This window comes from Furipterus horrens, unplaced genomic scaffold (genome assembly GCF_987537825.1).
Source record: "Furipterus horrens unplaced genomic scaffold, mFurHor1.1.pri manual_scaffold_11, whole genome shotgun sequence".
NCBI classification, from domain to species: Eukaryota; Metazoa; Chordata; class Mammalia; order Chiroptera; family Furipteridae; genus Furipterus; species Furipterus horrens.
The window spans coordinates 80,310,911-80,332,559 of NW_028327181.1; the positions used below are offsets into that span (position 1 = coordinate 80,310,911).

Genomic DNA, 21,649 nt, shown 5'->3' on the forward strand with positions numbered 1-21,649 from the left:
TACCGCCAACCCTGGATCCTTCCAGCCCCAAAGCACACAGTACACAACTTGCCAAAATGGATTCTGCCACTTTATTCATATAAGAGGTCACAAGCCACAGGACTTTAAAGTGCGTGAAATTCACTGGCAATAAAGCCGCACATATACCAGCCTCCCCCTACCCCATCCCCTCCTTGCTCCATTCATTCATTACATGTCTGGGGGGAGGGGTTAACACCCGTCATTAAAGGTTGGGACAGCAGGGAAAAAGGATGGGAACGCTGGAGAAACAGTATTAGTGGTCTGAAACTGGGGGTGGTGGGGTGACTGCAGTGACTCTGCACACCGAGGGGAGGGTGGGGTCGATCTAGCCTCTCAAAGGCTGGATGTAATTTTTCCCCACCTATTCCTCATGGCCAGCCCCTGGCATTTCAGACAGACTTAACTCCTCCTTCTTCACCTGTCTCTGGTTTTTTCCTGTAATTTATGAGGAATTCAGAACCCACAGTTCCGCTAGAAGGTGTCCCCACTACACAGTCACTACAAACCACAGCAGATGCACATTTCAGAATAATGGCAGGGGCTGCCCCAATCAGGCGGGAAGAGGCTTCTGCCAGGTGCTGTTGGCATGTGCTCCGAGTACATGTGCCCACAAGCATGGGGAGTGAGAGTGTGTGTGTGTGTGCATGCCCCACAAAATCCCTGGACAGCTGCTTAGCCAGAGGGAATCGCACTCATTGACTGCTTCACAGGACAGCCAGCGGGGTTGGAGGAAGGGAGTGATCAGCATAGACTAGGAAAGAGAAGCTCTGATTCCCCAGAGAGAAAAGGGAAGCCTGCTCCCTATTCTAATATTCCTTAGGCCAGTCTGTACCTGCCCATGTCCTTTTCACCCAATACAATGCTCCTTATTCCCTGCCAGCTCAGCACACCAGCCATAGACACCAGGCCTTTTCTCAGAAGTCTTCTGTGTCAAGGCAGCTCCTCCTACCTCCACCAGGCATCGAGACAGAACTGGAGGAAAATCTTCCACCTCTCTCCTTCCCCTCCTTCAGGAATGGGATTTGGGCAAGGACCCCAGGGACCTTAGCTCAAACTCTACCCCAATCTACAGACCTTCTACAAGAAATAAAGTGCTTTGCTCTGCATGAATCCCAGAGAGAATGGCACCACAGACTGGCACAAGTAGTCTTCTCAACGCTTCAATACCCTCTGCCAGTCTGCAGTGCACACACAGGATGCCATCCTAACTAAACACGTGCAATTTGGGAGCCCCTCACCGACCTCCAACATGTACTGTCAACTCACTCTTTCCAACAGCAGGTGCTACGACAGGAAGGTCAGTCACACAACCACCTCCACCCTAGTCCAGGCCTGCACCCATCTACACGGAAGAGGTAAGTAACAGTGGCTCTGTGGGCCTGGCCTCTAAGGGGAATGAAAGGCCTGAAAACAACTACAGAGCCAGGAAGCCAGAGTGTTCACACCCAGCCTGGCACACTCCTTCATGCTTCTTCAGTAGCAGCATAATGCCTGCCTGCAGTTGCTAAGCTAGAACTTCGGAAGGAGCTAACAGGGCACTGGCACTTGCTCCAGGGCATCTGAAAACATCCATCTCCAGAATATACAGAGGTTTCTCAAAGCCTGATGGGCCCCAAGCTTAGCACTTTTAACTATCATCAGGCTGATTCTCACTCTGTCCATGGAAGGATAGCCCTTAGCTTAGCGTTCTTTTTCCCAGCATTGGGACCCACTCTTTCAGTTTTAACACTGCCAGGAAAAAAGAGGTAGTGAGGTGACCCATCTCCCCTCTGAATGCAGTCTGTGCTGCCTGCCAGACCCTCCTTTAACCCAGACCACTCACTCATAAGTTCCAGGTCCTAAACTTCACTGTGGTCTAAGGCCTGTCCTCTCCAGGCCTTAGACCACAGAGACATGCTGGCCGCCCTTGATTTGGAAAGTTAGAATTATAGGCTAATGCTTATTAGGAATTTCCCAAGTTGATTCCTGAGGCCCACAGCCTGGGTGACAAGAAATCAAGCATACAGCATCCACCCCCAGCCTGTGTTCTCTCTCTCTGAGGTCTAGACGCAGTCTCCAATTCCTGCAGCACCCGTTCCTGGGAGCCCAAGCCTTAGCTGCCTCTGTCTCCCCTCTCACTGAGACAGTTTTGTTCCCACCAGACACAGCAGAGGCCTCACTACAGAGGGAGTGGGTGGGGGTTCCTTGGTGTGGGAGACAGAGTGCAGGAGACTTGAGCAGCAGCGGTGTGTGCACGGAAGCAAAGACAGTGCTGCTACCACAAGCGCTGGCATGGGGCCCAGGAGGGCTAAAGGACATCAGTCTCCCTCTCGATCCCCACGTACTTGAGGGCATCAGCTTGGCTGTACCTGTCCCAGAGCAGGAGGAGGAATGAGATTACTATCAAGGCTTTTGTTATTAAAAAGATGGAGTCCCCTCCTGTTTCACTTCCCCTCTCACTTCTTAACAACAGGTTACAGTGCTCCCCCTTCGGAGGCAAAGCACCAGAGATCAGAAGAAAAAGTCTTGACCACCATAAGTTCCTTTCCTTCATCTGTATCACCCACCTTAAGCCCCCAAATCAATTTCAACAGCCACCCTTTCCACCTCTAGGGCCACCTCTCTAGGACCATTCTAGGCTGCTTTACCTGTAATCAAAGAAAAGCTCTTCGCCAGCTTGAATTGCCCTCTTGGCAAAGATCCCAATCCGATGATCCCCATTCACCATGACCACTGCAAAGAGGATAAACCCAGGGCTAGGTTCCTAGTCAACCACAAGTTAACAATCAGTAGTGATTCTGGGCTGATTTTCTACAAATTTCCAGTGAAAACATAAATGAAGTGGAGTCAGAAAGCAGTCAATAAAGTTGCCTCTATGCTTTTAGATCTCTTTTGCTGGCTACTGACATGGGAAAAGAATTATCTTTAAAAGACTTGTATTTGTGGGGAAATGTTTATAACGTATTCAGTGAAAAAAAATAAAACTGTAAGACAGAGGCTCAAAATGATACCAGACATTAATAATGATTATCTCTGGACAAAAAAATAACTCAGCTAAAAAGAGTAAATAATGGATAGAGATCACAGTAAGTGAAGCATATATCCCCCCAGCCACCTCCCAGGTCACTGGGAACTCACCTTTGGCATAACAATTGGGGTTCACTGAATGGTTTGCAAATCGAATTTTGTTTCCTTTCCGGGTTGCATCCACTACAAAATCTGTATAAAGTAAACCAAGGAAGACCATGAGTTCACCAGGTAACTCCACAGCTTCTTGAGCCTGAATTTAAAGTCAATCAACAATAACAGAAACAAGACAATCCAGTGGGAATCGTGAAGCCCAGTGTACTAGTAGGAGCTGGGAAAGCAGGCAGCATAAGAATGCAGCTTCATGCGGGAATACTCCCTTTGGATCCCCCCCACTTCTGCTGGAATTATGGATCTCCTTTTCTCATCTAGGAAGGGAGAGTTCTGAGGTGTAAGTGCTCAGTGCTCCGATTACAAACACAACCTGGAAATGGAAGTTCTCCCAAAGCAAGCGAACTGTGGCTCATGGTGTCTCTGAGTTCAATCTCACCACCTTGCTCTGTGCATCTGTTGGAAGATTCAGAGCTGATCTGAACCTGGACCATAACAAGGTACATCTGGTAGGAAGACCTGCTCAAGACCACCTTGAGATGAGAGAGACTCCATACCATTGTTGAGGTTGAAGAGGAAGCTGGACATGTATTTGTCATAGACCTTCCCTCGTCGATCAGCCTCATCCTGAGAGATGAGCTGCAGAGACAGTAAAGGATCAAACAAGGGGATCAGGCTGTCTGCTTAGAGCATGGTACCTTGACCCTAGACAGGAGTGGGAAGGGGCAGTGTCACATATAGGTGCTTACTGAGTATCATGACGACAACATATTGAGCTTGGGTCATTTTGTTTCACTCCCTACCTAGGCTGGCCAGAGTTAAGGCTGAAGAGAGTCCCCCACCAGCCCCTCTTGTGTGGCCTGAGCAGCCAAAGAGACAAAGAGGAGCAGTTTGTTTCAGGATTGCAGTTGTGTGGGATCCCCTGAGAGGCCACATGAGAACTCAACTGAGTTATTTCGAGATTAATTCACAGAAGTCTGGACCACAGAAAATCAGGGTTTCTCAACAGTATGTCCCCAGATAAGAATGTGGGCCAAACAGATAGCACTCACCTCCCCGCAGTATTCAGAAATGAACTCGTTCTTCTGCACAGACTCCTTAATGAAGGTGCCCCATCCGGCCACATCTGAGGGGGCCAGCAGCAGGTGCTGGGGAAGAAGGAGGCAAAGGTCAGACTACAGGGTGTGTGTTGACAAGGGGGGTACCTGTGTTAGATGGGCATGTGTATGGGGCAGGGCGGGGGGCGGCAGGGTGGAAAGAGCTAGCAACTGTTAAGAGGATCTGAAAACAGAAAAAGGTTTAAGCCACTCTAGTGTGAGGAAAAACAAAAAAAGGGAGGCGGTGAAAGGAAACATGGGGACCTTCTAGACCTGAGTCTATGGGACTTCACTGCTATGTGTCCAGTAAAACAGACAACATCAACGACCAGTCCGTCCTCTCTGCTCCTTTCCAGCTGGCCAGTTCAGGGTGCAACTTTTCTAATCCATCACTGGGACAGAAAACTTTATTGATTCAGTAAATATATGTCTTTTAGGATTTACCAGGCACTTTCATGTACAAACCCTCTAAGGAATCGGTAGAAACAGGCTGATGGGGTCTGTTCAGTCTTTCCCACTCCATTATCAAGCACAGAATCCTGAGAAAAGCCCTCACCTTCTTGAGGCCCCGCTGGATGCTGCAGTTTTTACAGGAAACCACTTTGCAGTCCCAGTGCTCTGAGGCCCCACAGGTGAGACACAAGTCGGGGTCACACTCTCGCACTGCCAGATAGCAAGGACACTGCTTGGTATTACACTGGGTCTTACAGCGACAGCCAGGGAAACGATTCTGACCTGGGTGGGACAACAGGTAAGGTCAGGAAGAGAAGCTGGCTAATGCTGGGTCAGGTTTGACTCAAGGGACAGCAGAGAAGCCAATGTTATGTGTTCAAGAGTACTTGGCAAAATAGGAGAGAAGTTCCCTTCCCAATAATCATATACTCAACTTTTTTCCCAATGAAAATGGAGCACCTCCCAACATTCATGCCTGAGAGTCAAAAAAGCAGGTTTGATTATGGAGATGTAGTTCCTACATTCCCTAACAATGCTCTCCCTCCTTCCTGTTGGTGGAATTTGGAAGGGAGGTGGATATGCCCCAAAGAAAATGAAATCAGTGTTTTTTACTGGTAAATATTCAACATCAAAAACAAAAGTCATTTTGAGACCAGAATATATCCGTTCTATGCCACCCTTCTCCACCCACTGCCCTCCCCAGTACAAGCGCCCATCTGTTGTGGTTAAGATTGATATCTGCCATGGGCTGGGAGGTATTTCCAGCACAACTGCCTGGGCACCAAGTTCTGCAAGCTCTGAAGGCTGCCATCAAACTGCCTTGAGGGGGGAAGGGCATGGTGGGATAAGAAGTGATAGAAGTCCTTTTAATCTTTATTCTACCATCTGCTAGCAATCAGACCGGCCTGATATTAAGACTCCAAATATTAAATTAAAATAGACACACACAGAACTGTAACCTGTATATGTTATAAAACATTCTGGAAAGAGAAGCTGTGACTGCTCCATAAGAAAAAAGATTCCTATGTTTCTTAATTCTTCCCTGAAATGTGAACTTGGGAAAGCATCTGATTTCTCTATAATTGTTGCTTTTAGAATCATATAGATACGGCTTTAAAAACAATGACTTTTCCAGATCTTCAGTTTCTTGTAGAATGCTTAAAGCACAGCAAAAAGAACATAAGAAGGCCCATAAGCAGCAAAAGGTGCAGGAGGTGAGGGAAACCTGGGATGTGCCGAGGTCAACTGTTTTGGTAGACGACAGTCAAATGAGGAACCCTTACAGTCTGGGTTGCACTGGCAGAACTTCTCACAGAAATTCTGAGTCATGATGCAGGGGCAGGTGCTGTCACAGGGGCGGTCTGGGTGGTCGCAGGGTTGGTAGTTGTACACTTGAGTGGAAGAGTTATCTAGGAGAGAAAAGACAAGACCAGGACACTGCTGTGCCCATGCTCCCTAGCTGCCCTCCCTCCCAGGTGTCCAATGGTGCGAGTTCAGAGAAGGCTTGTTCTAACCATAACCTTGGACACATATTTAGCACCTGAAGTGAGAGGCAATCCTAGATGATGGTTGTTCACAAGCTATAGTGTGGGGTGATTTGTTTTGTAGGCAAAGTGTGGAAATAGTCCAGGATTACAGTGCAGTTATTTTGAACATTAAATGAAGTCTAGGACCTAGAAAGTGGCATATTATGAATGCCGGAGACCACAAGACCCATAATGCTACCTCCTAAGAGGTCTTTACACCTGCAGTGACAAGCTGAGCTGTGAGAAGCTGCTGCAGAAAAACCGCAACCTGCAGAAGCGGTGGAGGGTCAACAAGTACAGTTCCAGGTGGGGCGGAGGATGACCACAAGGGTGAGACCTTGGGGTGAACCTACCTTTCTTCAGCTGAATTTTCCTGCAGTGTGCAGCCCACAACCTGAAAGAAAGAGACAGGATGGGTCTGGGTCATGGTCCTGGGGAACTCTGCAGATGCAAGTAAAGGACAATGTGACCTGCTCTGAGGGACTGTGGTTTGATAACTGGGAAGTGTTTTCCCAAACCCCTTCACAGGAGGCCTCTGTTCTGGTACAGGGAAGCTAGAGTCCATCCCAAATCCAGCAGGCCTATGCCTCAAGATTTAAACACAAATGACGTCCCCCCTCAACGAACAAACGTACATAAAACAAACAAGCAAGGCAAAAACCTAAATCCAGCCCTCTATATCTATTATAATACTATTGCTCTCCCTCTCCTTGGCCTTTGGGGAAGTAAAATGTGGGGGAGTTTCAAGATGGGGAGGTAAGAAGGCTTTTCAGGAATATGCTCCGAGTGAAGGAACTGAAAGGGGCAACCACAGGGACTTCCTTCTAAATATAAAATCAGTGTCAGTTCCTTCCTTCAACAGGTGACAGTCATTGAGGAACCAAGCCAGGCAGAATGTCAATTAAAAAAACAACAACTTTCAACCCTAAGCAAAGGCTAGCTAGAAGCAGTGTTATAACTTAGAAAAACAATACAAGTGCCAAAAAGAAAGCAAAATAACTCTGGTCAGGGTTGAGAAGTGGCTACAGTGGTTAACTAGTCACCCGGTGAGGAGAATGGCCTCATGGTGGAGCAATGAGGCCAGCTCTTGTTCTACTGGCCAGGAGCTTAAACGAAAAACCAAACAGTTATCTCATAAGCCACAGCATCTAGGGACAGGCAACAAGCTGGCCCAAGGCACAGACCCCACAGGGAGCGCTGAGCCGGCTGGCCCTCAGTTGTGCAATGCCAAACGGATGGGCAGTGGCTAAAGAGCAAGGCAGATGGGAAGTCCAGGGGGAGGTCAGAGCACAGGGAACAGCTTGTCCACAGAAAGCCCTTTGTCCCACCCTTGCCTGTGCTTTCTTTTCTTCTTCTGCGAGGGGTTCATGAGCTCATCTGTTGGCAGCTTCAGGATAAGAGATTCTTTGACTGCAAACTGAAAGACCTGGAAAAGAAATCCAACAGGACCTGTCACTCCTTGAGCTAGGTGGTCACATAAGTGACCCAGCCAGGTGCTGGGCTTATGTGGGTCCTAGAGAGCTCTGGGCAGCTGACTGGGCATCCCTTCAGTCAGGGGGAGACAGAGTGATGGTGGCTCTGAAGTTAATTCTTAAGCATTTATCCTGACTTGAGAAAGGAGAAATACTGAACACAGCCATAGCTTTCCTGGTTAAGAGCTTTCACCAAACGCTCTGCCTACTAAGCTCTGCATGTGGGCTGATTCGTCACAACACTATCTGTCTCGTCTTAAAAAGGGCAACTTGTGTACCTTGTGTAACTGAGTGTAAGACCTGACATACGAGGCCCCCCCCCCCCAAAAAAAAACAAAATGTTCTTCTGGAAGGCAGGCCCCTTGTGGTACAGGCTTCCCCTGCTAGGTCAATGCTCTAGGAACCCATCTGTATCAGTGCACCAGCTGGCATTGTTGTGAGTCTGTGTTTGGCTTCAGTGAAATTTTTTTGAAGACTTTCAACGTGTTTGCCCATTTCATGATGGGTGATTTACCAGCACACCTGCCCACACCATGCTGAGTGTTCAGCAGTTTTTGACCAGAAATGGCATGACCCCCATGCCCCACCCTCCTTATTCACCCGATCTCACCCCATGTGACTTTTTTTTTTTTTTCCCCTGGATGAAAAAAGTCCTCAAAATGAAATGTTTGCTGATGTGGAAGACGTGAAACGAAAAATGGCAAAAGCACTAAAAGGCATCAAAATCAATGAGTTCAAAACTGTTTGAGCAGTGGAAAAAATGTCTCAATAGGTGTGCTGCATCAGATGGAGAGCACTTTGAAGGTGACTGAAATTTAAACACGTTAAGAACAAATACACTCCCTCGTATACCAGCACTGGTTCCCTCTGCTGGTGTAAATTGTCACTGCCTTGACTGCTTCAGTAGGAAAGCATTCTAGGAAGGCAGGTTCCCTTTCACTGTGCTTCTTCCTTTACAGCATTCATTTGTAGCTCTGGCTCTCGCTCTCTCGCTCTTTTTTCCTTTTTTGGTTATAGGCCCTTTTGAGAGTCTACGAGAAGTATCAATCTTCCTCTCAGGAAAATATGCACAAAAGTTGTTTTGCACCCAATTTGATAGCTCTTTAGGTTAAGAACCTGTGTCTCAGGGAAATAGGTCTAAGCTCCACAATGAAAACAATGGGCACTTCAACTCACAGTTCTATTGCTTGTTCTAAGTAAAGGGAGCATGAAGAGGCCACAGAGACTCCTCCAGAAGTTAGGGCTCAAGCTCTGGTGTTCCTTTCTTGTTGGACAGATTGGCCCTAACACCTGATTCCTGGTCCCTGTTCTACAGAGTCTTCTCACTGCAGTCTTGTCCTGCCTCCAGAGCATCAGTGGATACTATGAAGCTGTGATTCTAGTGACAGCATGAGTGAGAAGGGCAAGGTCCAGGCCTAGCTTTTGGGGGTAGTGACTAGAAAATCTTGTGATAGGACATTTGTAGAATAAAGCAATGAGGAGACTGATGGGAGAGAGCAGCAGTTATGGCTGAGGAGGAGTACGCTAGGTAAGAACATCCCCAGAAATACCTGGGAGTCCCCTCTAGGAAAGAGATACACATTTAGAAGAAAAGGCAGGAACAAAAAAAGAAACTAAAAGTGTGCTGAAACATCTAGAAGAGTTAGACAGAAATAAGAATCCAGCAAGGACAGCAGATCCCCAAGCATTGCTAGGCCTGGCCTTTGCAGGAGGACCCATGTTTGGAGACCATTTCATGGCCTAGAAGCACAGGCTCATGAGGGACTGAGCCTGAGACAGATTCTCTCTAGACCGGCAGGCTTATGAGACGGCAAAGAGCTGACAGAGAGCAGCGCGTGAAAGGAGGGCCCAAGCATGTTCCTGCTACTTTCAGACAGTACCTGCTTGCACGTCTTAGTCCCCAGGAGCCTCGCTATTGAACAGAAGTTGTTGAAGTAGGTGCCATGAAAGACTCGAAAAAGAGATTCTTCAGCCCCAGTCCATTCCACAGGCTCCGAGGGTGCTTCCACGACACAGAGCTGAGGTGGGGCCGGACTAGCCTTCTGTTTTGTGGGGGTCTGACAGCGAGAGTTAGCCTCTAAGAGAGGAAAAAATAAGAGAAACAAAAGGAGGAATGCAGCTATCATCAGTTGTTGGCTACAAACTCTATACTTTATTTAAAAGGCAGCATAGGTAGGAACAAAAATATTTCCCGCCTCCACTGCTTATAGGTAAACCTGTGTAAAAAATTAACCATTTTATAAAACACGGTAATGTTAAGTGTTAGGAGGTGATCCTGGGTTTATTAGAGTCCTTGTGCGGGAAAAGATCATTCTCTGTTCACAGTACCTGAAGAACTTGAGGCCCAGTCATTGCCTGTGTCCCTGTCACTGTCCCCTTCTTTAGTCTCAGCCACAGCAGAGGCTGAAGTGTTGGAGCAGGAAGCACTGACCATGTGGTGCCTTCGCCGGCGCCGACCAGAGCACTTGGAGCGAGGGTTGTGGAGCATGGCGTATTCCTTCGCTCCTTCCTGCAATCGACACGTTACAGATAGAAAACTGGAAGAGGCTCAGAGTCACCATATTCATCCCAACTTCACAAAGCATTTTCTTCAACATCTGTGCTTATATGCAATGATACTGTCTTTTTTCATTTGTTTGCTTTGTCCCATATAAATATGACCACATAACAGCCACTTAGCAAACATTCTGAAACTTAGTAACTTACACTGACAGCCTTGGTTCCCATGCCTCCCCTGTCCCCCCGCCCTCCTGCAGCTGTCTGGGACAAACTGAACCGCGTTCGGCCTTGATCAGCCAGCTGCAAGATAAAGGACTAAATTCAATAGCTTCTTTTTTCTTCCTCCTATAAAGCAAGGCACTTCCCCCTTAGGAGGCTTGAGTCAGAGCCGTTTGTGGCATGGCTCCCTCCCTGCTTGCTAATTCCCTCAATAAACTTTTTTCCTGTTCGCTGCGTCTTGATGCTTCTCTGAGCAACTCCTTTCTTATATATACCTCTTCATAAAAGAGCTAGTCTATAAAGCAATCTGAAAGATATAACCTATGCATCTATGCATCTTCAACTTCCCAGTGAGTTGTATCTTAAATTCATTTACATATTAATTGTTTGGAATTTGTGAACACATTCTGCTGCAGATGAGGTAATAAGGTTGAGAGAGGAGAAGGAACCTGCCTAAGAATATACAGCTAATTTTTCCAGAGTAGTTACAAGGATCAGGGCTCCTTGTCCCCAGACCACATTGCTCTTTACATTCTTTTCACTTTTTATTTTTTAAGTATATTTTATTGATTATGCTTACAGTTGTCCCAATTTTTCCCTTTGCCCCCTCTGCCAGGTACCCCCCTTTCCTCCAGCAATGCCCCCCCAGTTCATGTCCATGGGTCATACATGTAAGTTCTTTGGCTTCTCCTTTTCCTATACTATTCTTAACATCCCCACCTATTTTGTTCCTATTAATTATGCTTCTTAATCCCTGCACCTGTTCTCCAGTTCTCCCCCTTCCCCCTCCCAGCTGATAACCCTCCAAATGATCTCCATACCTATGATTCTGTTCTTGTTCTGGTTCTTTGCTTAGTTTTCGTTTTTGTTTTTTAGATCCAGTTGTTGATGTGACTCTGTTGTTGTTTCAATGTTCATAGTTTTGCTCTTCTTCTTTCTCTTAAATAAGTCCCTTGAACATTTCCTGTAATAATGACGTGGTGATGATGGACTCCTTTAGCTTTACCTTGTCTGGGAAGCACTTTATCTGTCCTTCCATTCTAAATGATAGCTTTGCTGGATAGAGTAATCTAGGTTGTAGGTCCTTGCTTTTCATCACTTCGAATACTTCTTGCCAGCCCCTTCTTGCCTGCAAAATTTGAGAAATCAGTTGACAGTCTTATGGACACTCCTTTGTAGGTAGCTCTCTTCTTTTCTCTTGCTGCTTTTAAAATTCTCTTTATCTTGAACCTTTGGCATTTTAATTATATCATCTCTTGGTGTGGTCCTCTTTGGGTCCAGCTTGTTTGGGACTCTGTGCTTCCTGGACTTGCATGTCTATTTTCTTCGCCAAATTAGGGAAGTTTTCTTTTATTATTTTTTCAAGTAAGTTTTTAATTTCTTGTTCTTCCTCTTCTTCTGGCACCCCTATGATTCAGATGTTGGTATGTTTAAAGTTGTCCCAGAAGTTCCCAAGCCTCTCCTCATTTTTTGTATTCTTCTTTCTGTTCTGATTGAATGTTTATTTTTTCCTTTTGTTCCAAATTGTTCATTTGAATCCCAGCTTCCTTCCCTTTACTGTTGGTTCCCTGTATATTTTTCTTCATTTCACTTTGTGTAACCTTCATCTTTTCCTTTATATTTTTGTTGTACTCTATGAGTTCTCTGAGCATCCTTATCACCAGTGTTTTTAACTCTGTATCTGACAGGTTGGATATCTCTGTTTCATTTAGTTCTTTTTCTGGGGTTTTATTCTGTTCTTTCATTTGGGCCATATTTCTTTGCCTCCTCAATTTGGCAGCCTCCCTGTGTTTGTTTCCGTGTATTATGTAGAGCTGCTTTTACTCCCTGTCTTAGTAGCGTGGCGTATGTAGCAATTATGTGTGGTGAAGCCTTAGGTAATTACCAGAGTGGGGCCACCCGCTTCACCATTTTGTGGCTCTGTTTGTGGCAGGGGGCTTGGAGAGGGGACAATGCTGCCTGCTGCCTGGATTCTGGTGATTTGCCTGGCACTCACACAATTTCAAGTCACTTTACCCACTTCCCATATGCAATAGGCACCGTTCCAGTTGCCGCTCTGGAGTTTGCGTATGTTCTAAGACCATGTGGGCCCTTTAAGCAGTGAAAGTCCGGCAGTTTCTTCCACTGTCCTAAGCCCCACTGGTTTTTACGGTTAGAGGTAATGGGGGTTTATCTTCCTGGTACTGGAACCCTGGGTTGTGTGGTCTGGCCTGGGGCTGGGATCGCTCACTCCCAGGGTACCCCTCCCAATTTTCATCCACCACACGTGAATGTGGGACCGTCCGTTCTGCCGCCACCTGTCCAAGCCACACCGCCTCTCCACCCCGCCTCCACTGCTCTGCTATCTGGATGAATGTGGGTTCTTTAAATCTTTGGCTGCTGAACTTCTACATAGGTTAATTTTCTGATGGTTCAGGTTATTTCTTTTTGTAATTCTTTCAATGGTTGTGCAAGGAGGCGAAAGATGTCTACCTGCACCTCCATCTTGACTGGAAGTCTACTGCTCTTTACATTCTATTGCTCTGACTCTGTTTCAATAAAATGTATAATCAAAAAAAAAGTGTAATCACTCAGTTTGTATAATATTACTACTTAATTTTGGAATGTACCTCCAAATCAGTATATTAAATTTGGAAGAATAACTTTTCACTATTTTATAGCTATGTTTTTTTAAAAATCCCCAGCCAAGGACATTTTTTTCCCCATTACTTTTAGAGAGAGAGGAAGGGAGAGAGAGATATATCAATGTGAGAGAGAAACAACTGGTTGCCTCCTGTATGTGCCCAGACCCAGCATCAGACCAGCAACCTAGGTATGTGTCCTGACTGGGAATTGAACCCACAACCTTTTGGTTATGGACGATGCTCCAACCAATTGAGCTACACTGGCCAGGTCTGCTTTTCTTTCTTTCTTTCTTCTTTTTTTAAATACCAAATAACTATCATACAGCTTGATTATCTATCTTCTTATCAGATCTGGTTCCCAAAGACTTCTGTTTCTGAAAACTAAATCTACATGTAAAGGATAAAGATTTATCATTAATAAAAATATTCACAGCAATATATTATAGGCCCTAAAGGAAATTCTGAAAGAAAAGTTTGAATTCAATGAATCTAGCATTATGTGCCTATGCTGAGATGTGACACACCCAGTATCACTTATAACATACTCTTACTCAAAATGTTTAACATAAGTATAATTAAGCCTCCAGAGCTAATTCTAGCTTATGAGAAATAAGGGACAAAGTGAAAAGTTAAATGACACCAGGAGGAAATAAAAGAAAAATCCAGAATATGGGACATCCTACAAGACAACCAGCCTGAACTTTTCAAAAGGAAAAAATAAATGGTGTGATTATTTGAAATTAAAAGAGACTGAGGAACCCAGGCTGGGTAGCTCAGTTGGTTGGAGCATCATCCCAATACACCAAGGTTACAGGTTCGATTCTCAGGCAGGGCACATACAAGAAGTAACCAGTGAATGCATAAATCGATGGAATAACAAACTGATGTTTCTCTCTCAAATCAATAAATACATTTTAAAAAATAAAAGAAACTGAAAAGACATAATAACCAAATATGATATATGGACTATATCATCTTGGTTTGAACAAAAACAACTAGCTGTTCCTGGTACCACTAAAAAAAAAATTTGAATAGGAATGGAGAGATAATACTATGGAATTCTTGTTAATTTTCTTAGCTGTAATATCTAAGAAAATGTCTTTATTTTTAGGAAATGCATGCTGAAATACTCGGCAAACAAGCATCACAATGTCTGCACTTATTTTCAAATGGCTCAGCAAAAAATACATACACACAAACATAGGAATAAAGCAAATATGGAAAAAATGTTATTAAATTGAGGAAAAAGATATCTTCCAATTTCTCTGCATGATTAAAAATTTTCTTAATAAAAAGTTTAGGGAAAAATAGTCTAGCATTTGAATTTGTACTGATTTCTAAAAAGAAATAAAAGAAAACCTGTGCATATACATTTCCGTAAGTTAAATATAAACACATAAACACACAGCTCAATTCAAACAATATAGTTTCAGACTCTGAAATCTGAATAAATTATATTTAGAGCAGGAAAACCATCAATGCTCTTCAAACCTCACTCCAGAAGACTAACTTCACAGTCCTACTGCCTCAGTACCTGGGAGTTCCTTAAGAGCAGAAATCATGTTTCATTTGTACTTTACGACCCCTGAGTGCTTTGTACTGTCTCACTTGGTTTGTGTTCCCAGGGGCAGAAAGCCAAAGAAGCATTTCCTGCTCAGTTTTCAACAAAGTTAACAATGGTAGAACAGCTTAAGAACATACCAGCAAAAGGAAGCAGTCTGTGCCACATGGTTCTGGTTCAATCTTGATTTCTTTGTTCTTGCGTTTATATACATTAGGGGTAGCATGAAAAGCTGGAAAACACAACACTGTCCTGTTTCCAATGATTCATTCCACTTGACAGGATAGGGAGGAACAAAATTGAATTAGGGAGCTAGTGTAGGAGAATTTGGATATAAATAGCTACCGTCAAGGTGCACAAAATTTAATCATTTCTGATATCAACACAATCATTTCAAAGCTAGTATGTACTGGGAAGCAATCACGTTGCTGGTGATTCTGTCCTGACCATGCAAAGCACATTGCACTATAACTTAATGAATAAAAATAGACTGGTCCTTAGTAAAACCATCACCAGATCAGAAGCCAGGATCTCTATATGATAAACTAGAGAAGGAAATAGGGGCTAGGAATGGAAAACAGGAGAGCATTTCAGAGTAGCCCACTCACGGTGAAGGAAGCAGTCGTATTTGAAGCAGCGTCGGCAAAAAAGTGTGTGGAAGGAGTGCAGAGACTGCTCCCGCTGCACAGACTTGGCATTGGGGCCATCGATGTTGGGTGTGCACTGAGGGGGAAGTGCATTGGGGTCTGACATCTCTGTTAGCTCTCGATACCTATTTAAGGAAAGAGAAATAAGAGTTCCTTCCAAGGGACTATTCACTGAGAAAATACAGATTGAGTACTAACAGTTATCTGGTGCAGTCAGCCAAGAGAGCATGGGATTTTTTATGAGTCTTGTTGATGATGGAATGGTGTGTAACTAAGTTGGTACACCACTGTAATTATGATGGGCTGGGCATATGTCTAAAAGTAAGGGGAAGGAAATATTTGATAAGTATGGTGCTGGATTAACTCTAAAGAAAAATGGCAGAATTATAAAAGTTCTCTGCCCAGACTTATTCAAAAGCCAGCAAACAATGACCCTTAATATGGGAATGGGTATTCAGGGGTAAGGTAATAATGAGAAGTGTGGGAAAATCCTAACACACTTACCATAAACAAGGCTTCTTATTAACCAAATACAGGCTTGAATAAAAATTTTGCCCGCTCACTCTATGTGGCCTGAGGGGGAAAGCTTTCCCTACCTCTCCTTCATGTCATCTGGGACACCATTCTCAGGAAACATTGAGGCAATTGCACTGAAGATCATGTCATTTGGGAATTGCTTCTTGGAACTCTTTTTGTTGCCTGAATTAGAAAAGATGAAAAGCTCCTAAGTGCTGTCTATAATTAGAATATGCAAACAAAGTTGTTTAATCATTTTTCCTTTTATCACAGCATTTTGATTAGAGCTGGTTTGTTAATCTAACCATTAGCTGTTTAGAAATATATAAAGAAAGTCAAGGGTACTTGGACTTATCTAATAGTCTATCAGAAATAAGGAAATCAGTCATTTACATATTAACAACAAAATCCACTGCCCAAGATAGACTCTGGAGGTGGAAACCAGTTTTTACAGAGAGACCTGAATACAGAAGAATCCTATCATAATGCTGATGCTGAAAAAACAAGACTGATATTGTATTATAACTTTGTTATAACAAAAGAGACACTATGTCCCTGGACATATAGTACAACAACACAGAATATAATTAAACATTTTAATAGTTAAATATTAACAATATGGAAAATGCTCATAAGATTAAATTAAAAAAGGATATAAATCATAATGTGTGTATGCATACACATGGCATAATACCAATTTCACATAATACACATAAACAGGTTGACTTATATACGTATTTAAAAAATGAGATCTATTTGACATATAACATTGTATTAGTTTTATATATATACATTTTACATTTTTTTAGGTCTAGAAGAAAATATTAATTCTGGTTATTCCTAGGCAGCAGGATTATAAGGTAATTTTACTTTGCTCTTTATAACTTCTCATATTTTCTGAATACACCACTTTTATAATTAGAAGTGAAAAATTATTATTCTGTAAGTTCTACTTTCTTCTCAGCTAGGTCCCAGTTATCTTGAGTTATTAGTCAATGATCATTTTTTTCATTTTAAGTGAACCAATGACAGCAGTCAACCTTTCTCTTTTTTCCTTCTTCCCTCCCCATTACTTTTAAAGTGGAATAAGGAAGTGGTGCTGTTTACCTTCGATAGCATGTCGTTTTCTCTTTCTTGTCACTGGCAGATCTTCTTTGCTGTCATCTTGCTTTCCATCTGAGGTGTCATTGTGCCCTTCTTCCTCCTCATCTGAGTACTGATTCAGGGCATCTACCAGCTCCAGGAAAACAGCATCACTAATGAGGACAGATCCAGGGATCATCTCTGAAACATAAGGATTAAATGGATGAGCAATGGTTGTTTCACATTCATCAGTCTTCTGGGAAGGTTTTCTTGTATTCACGCCTGAGGACCGGGTAGGTAACATGTGTACATTTTTATATAGACAACTAGGGAATTACAATAATTTGATAAGCTCTTACAACTGCAACAGTTTGGCTGACTGGAGTGGGAAATCCAGTTACAGGCTTTATTCTTACTGGGGTACTTCACTTCTACAGTCATAGGTCAACCTGTATTTATGGTCTAAAATCTCATAGAAATATGCAAATAATATAAGTGGGACCAAAAAAAAAAAAGAATAATATAGTGACAATGTACCTGGTTTTACTGCTAATTGGTCAGTAATGACTTCTTTGAATAAAGACAGCATTTTTTCCTAAAATCATACTACATGGGGTTATACTACACCTTAGGAGAAAGTCTTTGAACACTAGGGGGCGTAGTGGACAAATGTATTTCAACAGCATCATAACAGCACCTATAATTGTCAGAAGAGCAGGTGAGGCTATTGGTTTGCAAATCCATGGGGAGTCTCCCCATCTTCCCACTTCTTAGAGTCTTTTCTAGAAATGCTAAATCCAAATGACTTTCTATTGGGAAAGTCAGGATATTATAACAACTTTTGAGAGATTTAGGGGACATTTAGATCAAAGTCATAAGACAGAGATTCTGCTCATTGCTATCCTCAGAGAAAGGAAAATGAAGAATCAATCAATGGCCTTGGATGGATTTATTAAAAACTTCTAAAGTAAAACTTACTTATACATTGAACTTTCCCTCCCATCACTGATTACTATATAATGCTTTTATGTCCCAACTCCTTTTAAAATTTAACTGGAATATTTTTAATATAAAATTTCTACTCTCAGCCATGTGATTACACTGAAATATTCTTCAGTGTGTAGATCATGAGGCAGCAGATAAAAGGAAGATGAAGATGGACCAAAGAAGAGGCACCATTCTAACAAAGTTTTCTCCCAAAAAGCCCAGCACCACTACCTTCTTCACCATGGACTTTCCCATCATAGTTATTGATCAGCTCTTCAATGAAAGTTTCATCTTCTTCTTTCACCTCATCTCCCATGTAGGGAATATTGCACAAAACTGTCTCATCTTCGACCTGAAATCAAACCAGATGTGATTCGTTCCATGAATCCACTATGCATCTCCTCTTTTCTGTTTAATTAAATCTTTGCTGAGCTTTTTTTGCTGCTTGAATCTCCTAAAAATGACTGTGGTCACAGTTGCCTGCATTTTAAAAACTGGCCATTTGCCTTGGCCAGGTAGCTCAGTCGGTTACAGCATCATCCTGATACACCAAGGCTACAAGTTCTATCTCCAGTCAGGGCATATATGAGAAGCAACAAATGAATGCATAAATAAGCGGAACAACAAATCGATATTTCTTTCTCTCTTTCTGTCTCTGTCTCTCTCACTCACACTCTCTCTCTCCCTCCCTCCCTCTTCTCCTCTCTCTAAAACCAATAAATAAATTTTAAAAATGAATTTAAAATAAGATAAAAACTGGCCATTTTGTTTTGTCAACAAAACCTCAAATGTAAGAGGGTAATGCTATTTTTAGAAAAAAATGTCAGCTTAACTACATAAGGATATTAACTACCAAATGTTTAGCATGATACTAACAAGGATACTTTCACTAACAAGGATACTACACCTAAAATTTGACAGCCCACTTATTTTTCACAGTGATTCCATTATCTATTATCTCATTTTATCCACTGCACATCGTTGTGAAATAGATATATTACCTAAGCAACAGTCTAAAAAGTCTTCAATTTTAATTCTTCTCCTATGTAGAGAGAAATTAAATGAGAAGGACTTCCAAAAGTATAATCTGCAATATGGCTAGAATATTTAGAATAGAAACTGGGCAACCATAAATTTTTTGGATATTCTGTTATATACACTAAGACTAACCTCCCATAATCATAATAAAAAATATGATTTTAGCCCTGGCTGGGTAGCTCAGTTGGTTAGTGTCATCCTGTTTCATCAAGGTTGCAGGTTCATCTCTAATCTGGGCACATACAAGAAACAACCAATGAATGCATAAGTAAATGAAGCAACAAATCAATGTCTCTGTCTCTTTCTCTTTATCTCCCTCTTTTCCCCCTTCCTCCTCTAAAATCAATTAAAAATGAAAATATACACTACTTAGTGGGAACCTAAAATCAACCGCAGTATGAACTATAAATATTTTCTGGCAATATGCAATACTAATGGAGTTTTTCTTTTTTTTTTTCCTTTGTTCGGCAGAGAACACAGTCATTCTTAAATCCTCAAGTATCAATAAAAAGAAAAACTATCCTCAAGTATCAAAGTAAAATTACTCTGAAGTTTTATTCTAAGAGAGGGATTCCCTTCTATAAACCTACATCCTACTCCAGTCAGCAGAATTATCATCTGTCACCAGGCAGATGATAAGCAATGGCAGTATTAAGAGAGAACTGATTATCGGGACCATAAAAAATCCTAGTGTCCTAGTAGGAGTCAGCATAAAGGCCCTGATGAAAGGACTGGATCCCTATGCACCTCATTTATCTCAGTTGCTTTCATAGCATCTTGCCTTTACGGGATTCAGAAAGGACTGAGCTATCAGCAGGGAGTTGTCAACCTGCTTACGCCTCAAGTGTCTGATTTAGACTGCATTTAACTGCACGTTACAAAATTGGGCCAAGGCAGTAAGGAAAAACTGGAGTCTTGCCCAGTCTCACTCATTCAAAAACAAACCAGCATCGATACGTAAGTACACTTCAGAGAGCACATCTACCAAGTTAGAACAACTTGCAATATACTTTGCAGAGTACATAAATTACAAAAACACTCTGCCCTGCATGTCCAAGCTTTGTTAAGTACACTCTGACAATATTTACCTTGAGTGCCAGCACACCAACAATAAAAAATAATGGAGTTTAAACAATTACCAGTGCTTTCAATACATACCATAAAATTCTGCTGGAGAGGGGACCACGAATACATGATGGGAACCAATGCAACTGTGTTCAGAGACCTCATTAACATATGTTGGCTTGCAAATCCTGGGAAAATGCTCTCTATGGTACACTGAAATATAAACAATGACATGGAAAGGGAAAGGTAAGCACACAACCCGAGAGAGAATTGGAGTTTCCTTCTAAAATGATCCTAGTAGCCTTCTAATTCTTTCAAATTAATAAGCTGAGTGTTTTGGAACAGTCAGCTCCTAAAAGGAACCACTGCACTGTAAACCTGCCGAAAGCAGGGACTATCTCTTATTCTCTTTCCAACCTAGCGCAGTGCCTCCCATACTCAATGATTATTTCAAATCCCACACTTGATGTTTATTTCAATCTAAAACTGTTGGGCTCCTTGGCCTGTAAATAACAACAAAAGGCCTCTGAAAGTCCTAAGAGATGAGGAGGAAGATGAGGAAGTTTTCCTAAAGACCTAAACTTTAACACAGCAGACATCGACTTAGCTGCACGGGTGATGGGGGCAGTTCAGGGGAAAGCAAAAGGAATTATAGTCACATTCTACTTTGGGAAATAAAATTACTCTCAATACACTACCTGCTTTCTATATTTTAAAAAATTATCTCTTTAAGGAACTACAATAATTTATAAATTTACAATGAAGGATATCTCTTTGATCAATACACTCCCGTCCATTATCTAGGGCATTCCTTTTTCAAGTCTCAAAGTGCTGAAGGTGCCTAACATAGAACCCAAGAACGTAGACAGCAAAGGTTGTTTTTTCCATGAAAATTTCATGATTATGCTCATTAACTGAGAAGAACAATAGGCAAAGGGTTCTTCTCTAAGCTACACATTTACCATCCTAGTTATTCAAAGTTGACTATAATAACTGTATTATCCTTACTCATTTTCTAATCACAAATACAAGGAAGAGAGGAAGGCTGAGCTTAGACACCCAGAAGTACCTTTTTGAGAAAAGGATGCCCACTCACAGGCTTCATCAACTGGACAGGTTGAACACGAAGCTTCTTCCATTCTTCATTGAGAATCTGGGTTTTTTCTTGAACCTTTGCAAAATTTGCTACATACAGAGCCTAACAAAGCCAAGAAAAAAGTTGTTAGAATTTTAAGAGTCAAAAAAATTCACCCCCTCCACATTCACTTGGGAATCATTTTTTACCTTTGCACCCATATTTGCCTGAAGCCGCTTAAGCTGTCGAAGTCTCATATACTCAGACTTAACTTTTCTTTTCCAGTAAGTGATACATTTGGAAGTCGGGGCATTTGGTATATCCATTTTGCTGTAACCTAACAGAGACGGGGATGAGAAATAGCATTTTACTCAAACACGGTCAGTTATACTTTCATTCCCATTATATTTATTGATAAAAGACAGACACTTAAAGAACCCAAATCTATGAGTTTAACAAAAAGTTCCAATTAAAAGAAGATTTCGTGTCAGCTATTCCTGGTCTTATTACCAAAAATTTACCCTTTGTCCTCCTGTGATACCTTGTTTTTAATTTAGCAGCCAAGAAGTTCTCTCACAGATATTTAGGAGCTTGGATTACTTGGAAATTTTGAAGCCTACTTTGCTTAAGAGAAATGCTCAGCAAGAAT

At 42.4% G+C, this 21,649-nt stretch overlaps 1 protein-coding gene across 4 annotated transcripts; it reads right to left on the reverse strand.

Annotated features, from left to right (window-relative positions):
* Positions 1-52: 52 nt before the first annotated feature.
* Positions 53-21,338, reverse strand: EZH1 (enhancer of zeste 1 polycomb repressive complex 2 subunit). 4 transcript variants are annotated; one of them, XM_090257846.1, is made up of 19 exons: positions 21,210-21,338; positions 20,995-21,123; positions 20,019-20,138; positions 18,054-18,174; positions 16,860-17,036; positions 15,833-15,935; positions 15,198-15,361; positions 14,730-14,821; positions 10,015-10,195; positions 9,567-9,763; positions 7,549-7,640; positions 6,568-6,608; positions 5,972-6,097; positions 4,792-4,970; positions 4,191-4,286; positions 3,696-3,777; positions 3,139-3,219; positions 2,649-2,733; positions 53-2,369 (listed from the first exon to the last, which is right to left on the reverse strand). In XM_090257846.1, the coding sequence occupies exons 1-19, from the start codon at positions 21,324-21,326 to the stop codon at positions 2,309-2,311; spliced, it is 2,244 nt and encodes a 747-aa protein (XP_090113972.1). In that variant the 5' UTR covers positions 21,327-21,338; the 3' UTR covers positions 53-2,308. The 4 variants fall into 4 exon arrangements, with proteins under 4 accessions (XP_090113972.1, XP_090113971.1, XP_090113970.1 ...); XM_090257845.1 differs by having other exon boundaries at positions 21,022-21,123; positions 21,210-21,333; XM_090257844.1 differs by having other exon boundaries at positions 7,543-7,640; positions 21,022-21,123; positions 21,210-21,333.
* Positions 21,339-21,649: the final 311 nt, after the last annotated feature.

Excerpts from the sequence above, each read along its gene's own strand:
- EZH1 (XM_090257843.1), bottom strand. The coding sequence starts at position 21,326 with ATGGATATACCAAATGCCCCGACTTCCAAATGTATCACTTACTGGAAA. Across the intron at positions 15,362-15,832 it reads CCAGATGACATGAAGGAGAG|GTATCGAGAGCTAACAGAGA; the intron begins GTAGGGAAAGCT and ends TTCCTTAAATAG. Across the intron at positions 2,370-2,648 it reads GAGCTTTTCTTTGATTACAG|GTACAGCCAAGCTGATGCCC; the intron begins GTAAAGCAGCCT and ends GCTCTGGGACAG.